Raw genomic sequence first — 10,401 nt, forward strand, 5'->3', positions numbered from 1 at the left:
GTCTACTTGTTTTATCAATCATTGAGAAAATTAAAATATCTGACTATGTATATTTCTTTCTCTTTCTCCCCCTCTGGTATATCAGTTTAACTTCACTTATTTTGTAGCTCTTTTGTTTGGTGCATAGGAAAACCCATTGTCAAGGCAATTTTGACTCATAGCTTACCCTGCATAGGGTTTTTGAGGCAGTAAATCTTTACAGGAGCAGAAAGCCTCACATTTCTCCTTCAGAGTAAGCTGGAGGATTCTAACTGCTGCTGGCTTTGCTATTAGCAACCCAACTTGTAACCCACTATGCTACCAACGCTCCTTAATTTCTATGTCGTTTTGATGAATTCACCCTTTATCATTATGAAACAATCATTTTCATATCTGGTTATATTGTTCCATGTGAAATCGACTTGGTCTTATACTAATCTAACTGTTTTAAAGAATGTTAGCATGGTATTTTTTTCCATCCTTCTAATACCTTTGCATCTTTATATTTAAAGTGTATTTCTTGTAAACAGCATATGGTTGCATTTTATTTCTAAATTCAGTTTGGCAATCTCTGCTTTTTAATTGAAGTATTTAGAACATTTTTATTTAATGTGACTATTGATAAAATTAGGGTTCGTGGTGGCTGTACGATAAGCACTGGCTGCTAACCTCAAGGTCAATGTTTCAAACCCATCAGCTGCTCCTTAAAAGCCCCATACAGGGTTGCTATGAGTTGGAACTCCATGATACTTAACAACAACAACAACAGACGGTTTGATGTCTGTTTATTCATGTGGTTACCATTGCCATTGCTCTTCATTCCTTGGTATGGTGGTGGTGGTGCTTACGTGCTGTGGAGTCAGTTCTAACTCATAGCAACCCTGCATAGGGTTTCCAAGGCTGTAAATCTTTACAGGAGCAGAAAGCCTCATCTTTCTCATACAGACTGCTGACCTTGAAGTGCTGACCTGACTCGTAACCACTATGCTACTTACTCCTTTGTATAGATTCATTTTTTCATATGGTAGTATTTCTCTTCTGCTTACATTGTTCCCGGGCATTCTTATCACTGTTCCTTCACTTAATGCGTCAGTTTTCTGTGATTGCTGTTAGAGACCTTTTCATTGTTGCTGGTTTTTAGCAGTTTGATTATAATAAATACTTTGTGTAGTTTTCTAGTAATTATTTCTAGAAGTTTGATTTGTGTCTGTTTTGTTTTATTTCCATGTCTCTGTTTTATTTTCTAAAACTAAGTTATGGTAATCATGTCTTTTATTTGTATTATTTGTCTATTCAAGGTCTATTTTAATAGATTGATTCTCTTAATATTTATTGTAAAATATCATTATAAATGATATTTTCCTACATCTTTGCATGCCTGGTAATTTTTATTGGATGTTAGACACTGAATTTTACCTGCTAGTAACTTATGTTTTTGTATTCTTATTAACATTGTTGAACTTTGTTATGGCACACAGCTAAATTACTTGAGAGCAATGTGGCCCTTTGGATTTTGCTTTTAAGATTTATTAGATGGAACCAGAGAAGTACTTAGTCTACAGCTGCTGATGTTGCTGCTGAGTGCCATGGAGCCAGTTCTTGTCACGTTGTTGTTGTTGTTAGGTGCCATCGAGTTGGTACCGACTCATAGTGACCCTATGCACAACAGAATGAAACACTGCGGGACACTGGGCCAACCTCCAGTTCGGATATAGGGTGTCCGAGGCTGTAAATCTTTACAGGAGCAGAAAGCCTCCTCTTTCTTCCACGGAGGAGTAGTTGTAGTGCTCACTTTATTTCCCGTCTCTCAGGGATTATTCTCCTTCATCCAGTATCTTAAAACTGTTTTATTTTTGTATAGTTTGTCCATGTTTAGTTGTTTCAGATGAATGGGTAACTCTAATTCCTGTTAATCCATGTTAAACAGAAGCAGAAGTCCCTTTAACTGATAATTTATTCATATTAATTATTGGTTAAAGCTGAAAGTGTCCTTATGTATATTATTAACCTAATTTCTTCATTTTACTGAATTATGTGAAACCTGTAACTGGTCATACTCTTTTTTCAAAGTCTGCTGTTCTCTATAATTAGCATGACACAACGTAAAAATTAAGTTTACTCCAAAGCCTTTTATCATTCTTTAATGTAGGTTTTCACAGGGTTGCTTAAATAGCAATTTATGGGCCTCTAACTATATGGAGTAGCATATAATTAAATGACTTGTCCTGATCCGATGAAGCAGCTAATGAGTCAGATTTGGGGGCAATACCCCAGCAGGTTCAAAGCCGTCTAGGAGACTTCCAAGTGTGATATCTCATATTTTCTAGCAGCTAAAAAGTCAGCCTTGAAGCTGAGTTTTGTTAGCGTGGCTGAGGTATGAAGGAACTGGTTGTTGTTGTTAAGTACAGTCAAGTTTTGACTCATATCCACCCTGTAAAGGGTTTCCAAGGAGCAGCTGGTGGTTTTGTACTGCCAACTTTGCATTTAGCAATCCAGTGCTTATCTGCTAGTGCCACACCAGGACTCCAAAGACCTGATCTGCTAAGATGAAAAATAACATGAACGAGAAGGATCATTTTGAGCAGTGTAGGAGCTGGAACTACTGAAGAATAATACTACAAGGATGGGAGTGACTTGGAACCCATTGGTGGTAAGCTATTAGAGAAAGAAAGAGGAAATGTCGCAGAATCTAAATCAAATGACAGAAGAAACATGTTTGTATAAGAAGAGCTTTTTTTGTTCCCCTCCAAAGATTTGCTGTATCTTAAGTACTGTAGTTTTTAGCATATGCTTATTGCATATTCAGGAACGAAGTAATTTATTCAGAGCTTGCCTTGGGAAAAGAAGATATGTATGTAGTGGGTTGGGTGAAACTCTAGCTATGTATGTGAACTACAATATGGCAAAATCATGTTTTAATTACTTTTTCTATCTTAATATCCCTGATGTACATGGTGTGTATAAATAAACTCCATGTATAAAATTAAATAAATCATGATTACTTGGCCTTTGGATGACAATAGTACATGAACTAAAAAGAGGTTTTTGTAGTTCTGTGTTGCTGTTGTGTGTTGTCAAGTCGGTTATGACTCATAGCGACCTGGTATAGGGTTTCTGAGGCTTTAAATCTTTGTGGAGGCAGAAAGCCTCATCTTTCTCCCGTGTTGAGCCTGGTAGGCTTGAACTGCTAAACTTATTAAAAATCAGATAGCCTATAGAAAATACAGATGACTTATAGATGGATGTGATGTTATTTTCTTAAACTGAAAAACTACTGTGGGTTGGTAATATTAAAAATTGGATCTATTTGGGAGTGGAAATATGATTTAAGCCTTCCAAAAACTAGGGTTGCTATCTGGTAATTAAGAAATAAATACAGAATGATTAACATTTACATGGCTTTCGTTTGTGGCTGAATTACAACTCTTCAAGAGTTTCTGTGGATAGGAGAAACATACAGAGCGGGGTTAGCTTTTCTTATTTATTTATTTATTTAATGTTTTATTGTGAATTATATGGTAGTTTACATGGGGGAACTTTAGTTTTACATTCATTCCATTGTATATCATCTCATTGCCATGGTTCCAATCCCCTCTAGCTTTTCTTTTCCATAGCATAAAGAGGCATAGATTTTTCATTGCCAAATATATATATAGGGAATAAGCACCAAAATCAGAAATAAAATAAAAGATGCCTCTCAAGAAAGGACATTCATTTGTATTGGTGATGTTTGCCTTTAAAAGCAAACTTTTTTTATAAAGGTCAACATAAATAGAGAAAAGTGTAAATTATACAACTTTACAAATTGTCACAAAATGTGAACACATCGGTTCGGTATAACTTAAATACTCAGATCAAAGAAACAGAACATTTGAATTGGAACTGTTTAATTGTATTCAAGCTGGGGTTAGTGGATATATGAGTGTTTGTTGTATCATTCATTATTCTTTTTTATGCGTTAAAATTTGCCTTTAAAAAAAAAAAACATACTTAAGAAGGAACTACGGTCTTTAGAGATCTAAAAAGTGTCAGAAAACCCACAGACTTCAGTAGTTGAGAAAGTACTTTAGGGAGATAGTTTATTTCTAGGTAGGATCCTTTTGTCTCTGTGTATCTATCTGATACACTTTATAAACCTGATACAGACCCAAGTGAATGAAAGTTTTAAAATGGAACAAGAACCTAAACAGTTACATGGGATTAAAGTAGTAAAAATTACTAGTATTTTTTGAAGCACAGCACATCATTGGCCTTTTATAACTGCAGTATAAAAGCTTGGGAACTCAAAATTTTGGGACACACTGAAATCAGTTTTCTTTTTAAATTTTCATCGCTAGAGTCCCTATGAAAGTTAAAGAATTAAATGGCTTAATTCAGTGCTATAATGGAATATTCAAAGTACAGAAAGAAATTAGCTATTAAACTTCAAATTTAATCTTGTATGACAAGCTTTATATCTATTTGTTTTGTTGTTGTTAAATGCCTTCGAATCAGTTCTGACTCATAGCGACCCTGTATAGAATTTCCAGAGAGCAAAAGATGGGTCTAAACCTCCATCCCTGCAGTTCACATAGACCTTGTGTCCCATGGTTATCCTACAATGCCACATCAAGATTCCATTGTATGCATAGTTGATAGAAGTATAGTTAGTTTAAGGGGTTTCCTGGAGTTATAGTTACTTGCCTTTGTGAGTTTTTTGGTGGTGGTGGTTATGTGCTGTGGAGTCAGTTCTGACTCATAGCCACCCTGTAAAGGGTTTCCAAGGTTATAAATCTTTATGGGAGCAGAAAGCCTCATCTTTCTCAAACAGAACAGCTGGTGGTTTCAAACTGCTGACCTTGAGGTTAGCAGCCTGACTTGTAACCACTACACTAGGGGGGGCAGTATTTCTTCTACTAACATGAAGATTTCAGAAATTTTATTGTGTGGGAGGGCTTTTATCTTTCTATACATCTCCTTTTATGAAAGTATTAAACTGGGATTTTCTCAATATGTTTTTTTCTAACTAAATTATAGCTGCTGTGCTGAGGAAAAGGCATTTTAAAAATATCTTCTTGTAAGAATGCTCACTATCCTTTTTTAAAATTAGGGTTACAGATATGTATAAACATATTATTAAAATCCACTCATAATGAATAGTTTCTGTTTCTCTTTTAGAAACCAATAGGATAGCATTGATAAATTACTCTTTCTGATATGTTGATGTGTATTTGGTGTTTGGAGCTCTTAGACACACTGAAGTTTTTGTCTTGTTTTATTTCCTATTTTCCCTTGGCAGGGAGTGGAAGGAGAAATGGCAGGTCCTAATCAGCTATGCATTCGCCGCTGGACTACCAAGCATGTAGCTGTTTGGCTGAAAGATGAAGGCTTTTTCGAGTATGTGGACATCTTGTGCAACAAGCATAGACTCGATGGGATCACATTGCTAACATTGACTGAATATGATCTCCGGTCTCCTCCTCTGGAAATCAAAGTCTTAGGGGACATTAAAAGGTTAATGCTCTCAGTTCGCAAATTACAGAAAATACATATTGATGTTTTAGAAGAGATGGGCTACAACAGTGACAGTCCCCTGAGTCCCATGAGTCCTCTCATCAGTGCTCTGCAGAGTCCAGACTGGCTCTGTAATGGAGATCCTTCCCATGACTGTGATGGACCCATCACTGACTTGAATTCTGATCAGTACCAGTACATGAATGGCAAAAACAAACATTCTATTAGAAGATTGGACCCAGAGTACTGGAAGACCATATTGAGTTGTGTATATGTTTTTATAGTATTTGGATTTACATCCTTCATTATGGTTATAGTCCACGAGCGAGTGCCTGACATGCAAACCTATCCACCACTCCCAGATATATTCTTAGACAGGTAAGTTTTGTCCTAGTTGATAAGTTTGTAGAAAATTGTTACAATATAACACGATAATACATTTATGGTTGTTGTTGTTGTTGTTATGTGCCATGGAGTCGGTTCCGACTCATAGCGACCCTGCACAGGGTTTCCGAGGCTGTTAATCTTTATGGGAGCAGAACGCCTCATCTTTCTCCCATGGAGCAGCTGGTAGTTTCGAACTGCTGACCTTGCGGTTTGCAGCCCGATTCGTAACCACTTAATATTTCTGTTGATATTTACTCTTCCATTTGCTTTATCTGATGTTATATAACAATAGGCTTTGAAATACTCATCCTCATGTAAAATAAATTAGACCTTAAGCCTATGTGAATGGGAAAGACCACTGCTTATCTTATTTTTCTAAAGATATTACTCTTTGGGCACTACAGATTTTAAAAGAATTTGTAACAAATGTTTGTTTTTCCTTAAATGTTAAACAGGCTTTTGCTTTTCAGAAAACAAAGATAGTATTGTTTGTTTTTAGTAAATCCTAAAAGTTTAAAATAATATGGTATAAGTATAATCAGAGACAATTACAGTCTAACAAATACTCATAACTGTTAATTTCTATGTGATGTTTTTACTTTTTAAAGTTGGTAGTACTTGTTTGTTTGTATAAAACTTCTTGCCATTTTGAAAGTTCTTCATAGCATGTGTATCTTGAAAAATGAAACGGGTTGAAAATTCAAGGTTAAGATGGCAGAATGGCATACGTCTCATGTTTTGCTTCTTCTAAGGACCCACCAAAACTATAGTAAAGATTCCCCCCCCCCACCAAAAAAAAAGCCCATAAAGATGAGGCAGATAAAAGAGAGAGAAAAAAACCAACAACCCAGCAATACCTGTTTAGAAGTTTAAAAGTAGATTGGTGATTGGTGACTTCTTGTTGTTAAAGTGCCGTAGAGTCGATTTCTACCCATAGCGACCCTGTATAGGGTTTCCAAGGAGCAGCTGGCGTGCTAGAAGACGTAAAATTACCTAATTCTAAAACAGCAGTGAGGAAAATGCTGAGAACCAAGCAGATTTATATTGCAGGTGGTGGTGCTTATATAAAGGAGAATTGAATGAAAGCTGTTGCCAAAACCTCCCATGTTGTACACCTCTTTCCCAACTTAAACAGAAGACCCTAAGGAAGTAAAGACAAAAGCTTTTGGGTATCTGGGGTAGTTGTATCTAGGCAAAGGTAACATCAAGGTGCAAAAATCCTTCATTGGAATGTGGACTTGGCATGCTAAAGAATATCAAGTGAGAGATGGGGAAAGCAGTTGCAGAAAAGGTCAAAGGCCATTTTGTATGGGGAGTTTAGGGATTTTAGCTTGCATTCTAAGTGAAAACAGAAACCATTGGAAACATACCCACTTCTCACTTATAAATATGGTTCTTGCATAAAAATCTGTGTTAGACTTAAGTTCAGTAACCCAATACTCATCAGACTCCAAGAGTCATTTTAGGGGCATAGAGGGGATGGGGTAGGGCAAGGAGAAGAGGTTACACCCTCTCCTGCCACCACTGTCTGCAGCTCATCTCTGCACAAGCAATGTTGACTAGGTCAGGATTTGCAGGTAGGAGGGGACTTGCCCTACTCCATCATGTGGGGTTCTTGTTTTCCATGAAATGCCTACCCACCCAGACTGCTACCCTGACCCAGTGCTTCCAAACACCCAAAGACTGTATCTCAGAATCTGCAGTGAAGTACCGGCTATACATCCTGTTTGTACCTCTCTGCCACCTTCTCACAGACAAAGCTTCAGCAAAGCCTTGGATTATACATACAGGTTAATGGCCCAAGACCATGGTGTCCTTTCTCGCTCTTAACTTTATTCATACTCAAGACTGGGAAGAAGAGTGGAGCAGGAGAAATGGAAGGCTTGAGGCTCAGAAGGGAGGCATTCACTCACTCAGAACACACGGGTCCTTACCTGGCTTTAATAAAGTGATTTAAGTAGACCTGTCATAAGCAGATGACCCAACCTTGCTTACTGAAAGCTAAGAGGACTTAAAATACTAATGAAGATCAAAGACCACAGCCTTTGGTATGGGTGGCCCCTGAATGTAAAGAAAACAAAAATCCTCACCAGTGGACCAATATAAAAATCCACGTAAGTGGAGAAAAGATTGAAGTTGTTAAGGACTTCATTTTGCTCGGATCAACCATCAACAATCATGGAAACCATCAATAATCATGGAAATATTTTTTCTCTCAAAGTCTCCAACACCTTCTCCCCATTCCTAATCTTTCCTTGTCTTTAGTTTTAGAAAGTTTAATTATGGTACATTCCATTCGTGACAGAAAAGGTATTCTTTTTCCCTATGTTGCACCAGTGACCAAAAGAGTGGCCAGCTCCCACACCTTCATCCATCCCCAGCGCAGAACCTGTTCTTCGTGTTTTCAGAGACACATGGTTGGGAGCCACTCAGTGTGTGTGTGGGGGGTGGGGTGGGGTGGGGGTGGTAGGCGGCTGTGGGGGTGTATGATTCTGCCACTCTGGTGCCTGGATTCAGGTGATCTCAGTTCCAAATCAGCAAAGCCACCACACCAACATTTAACAAGTCACATTGCCCCCAGCTCCACTATGTTCCAGACAGACACTAAAACCAACTCCATCAAAACCCCCATGAATGACTTCTGGATTGAGTGCCCTGAACCTAGATAACACCAAGGCCAAATAGGAACTCCATCTAGGGCCAGGAACTAGGCTGTCACAGCCCTTCCACAACCACTTCATGAGCTCCTTAATTGCAGAAGCCCACCAGAGCTTCCGCCCCTCCAGGTCCAACAACTACACAGATTGTTTTTACAAATATGGCAACTTCACATTGCTCTGGAAAAAACAGCTTTAGCTCACACAAAGGAAGGAGAATGGCATAAACAAGTGACCAAGATGCAGAGGAAGAAAAGATAATGGACTTCTTTTCATGCCAGTAGTGCTCCCAGAAACATGGTGAACATTCCTAAAACCCATCGGACTTTCTGTAAGTAGTGTGGTAAGCACCGACCCCACAAAGTGACACAGCATAAGAAAGGCAAAGATTGTCTGTATGCCCAGGGAAAGCGGCATTATGCCAGGAAGCAGAGTGGATGTGGTGGGCAGACTTAAGCCAGTTTTCTGGAAGAAGGCTAAAACTACAAAGAAGATCGTGTTGAGGCTTGAATGTGTTGAGCCAAACTGCAGATGTAGGAGGATGCTGGCTAGTAAGAGGTGCAAGCATTTAGAACTGGGAGGAGATAAGAAGAGAAAGGGCCAGGTGACCCAGTTCTAAGCGTCATCTTGTTTTATTATTTAAACAATAAAATCTTGTTGTTATATATTTTTTCAAAAGATAATGGAACTAACTAAAAAATAATGACAATTTGGTACCTTCCGAGGATCAATAGAAAGATGCAAGCAAGGAGCGCACAATAATAACTGTAGAAGAATTCAGGAAAACACTACAAGAAGAAACAGATACAATAAATAATGCAAAATTTAAAACACTACAAAACCTGCAATTAGAAATCCAGAAAGTTACTACTAAGATCTCAGAAATGGACAATGCATTGAAAGGACAAAGGAGCAGATGTGGTGCTATAAGATCATCCCTGGATGTGAACCGCAAGGTTGGCAGTTCAAACCCACCAGCTGCTCCTCAGAAACTCTCTACAGGGTAGCTGTGAGTTGGAACTGATATGATGGCACTTAGCAATAAAAACAAAGCTTGGTAATGGCAAGATTCCATTTCTAACCAAAGGATTATAATGTAAAGGACAAGAGAAGAGAAATGAAAAAAAAGTGAGAAGAACAGAAGTTTTAATAGAAGTATTGGAGAGAGTACACGGACTCAGAAGCTAAACCTTCAAGAAATAAGAAGTTGGATGGTAAAGTTCTGTAAATGACTGTATAGTAAGGTGTAAGTGACCAAAAAGGAGCAGGATGGTGTAGAAAAGCAATGAGGTTTTTATTTGTAAGAATACAGTAAAGTGGTTTTGGGTATATACAGAGTTGTGCAACTCTCACCACTTAATGCCAGGACATTGCCATCCCCTCCAGAAGAGACCCTGTATGCCCTGTAACAAGTACACTCTATTCCTCCTAACCCCAGCCCCTGACTGACAACCACCAATGTACTAAATTTTCTATAGATTTACCTATTCAGCACATATCGTGTGAATAGAACTATAGGATATGTAGCCTTTTGTGTCTGACTTCTTTCACTTAGCATAATGTTTGCAAGATCCAGTCATATTGTAGCATGTATCAATACTTCATTCTTCTTTTATTACCTATTTATTGTGTGCATATATCACTTTTATTTATTTTTTCATCAGTTGTTGGATATTTAGATTGTCCATTTGTGGACTCATAAGTAATGCTGCTGTGAACATACATGTAAAAGGTCTTCTGTTAGACATATATTTTCAATTAGCTATTAGGATCTGAATGCATATTTTACCTAACTTTTTTTTTTTTTTTCCCACTCAGGCATATATAATAATTTACATCTCCAAAGGGCACATTCTGCAAGTCTGCTCCTGGCCACCAGTTCTTA

General features: G+C 37.8%; 1 protein-coding gene across 1 annotated transcript in view; it reads left to right on the forward strand.

Annotated features, from left to right (window-relative positions):
• The window catches only part of SAMD8 (sterile alpha motif domain containing 8), a 71,068-nt gene that overhangs the window by 34,938 nt on the left and 25,729 nt on the right, over window positions 1–10,401 (forward strand). The window contains exon 2 of the mRNA XM_006835927.1: window positions 5,258–5,850. Within this exon, the coding sequence (XP_006835990.1) occupies window positions 5,273–5,850 (578 nt within the window). The 5' untranslated portion in view covers window positions 5,258–5,272. The remainder of the gene's footprint in view (window positions 1–5,257; window positions 5,851–10,401) is intronic.

This window comes from Chrysochloris asiatica, unplaced genomic scaffold (assembly GCF_000296735.1).
Source record: "Chrysochloris asiatica unplaced genomic scaffold, ChrAsi1.0 scaffold00020, whole genome shotgun sequence".
NCBI classification, from domain to species: domain Eukaryota; kingdom Metazoa; phylum Chordata; class Mammalia; order Afrosoricida; family Chrysochloridae; genus Chrysochloris; species Chrysochloris asiatica.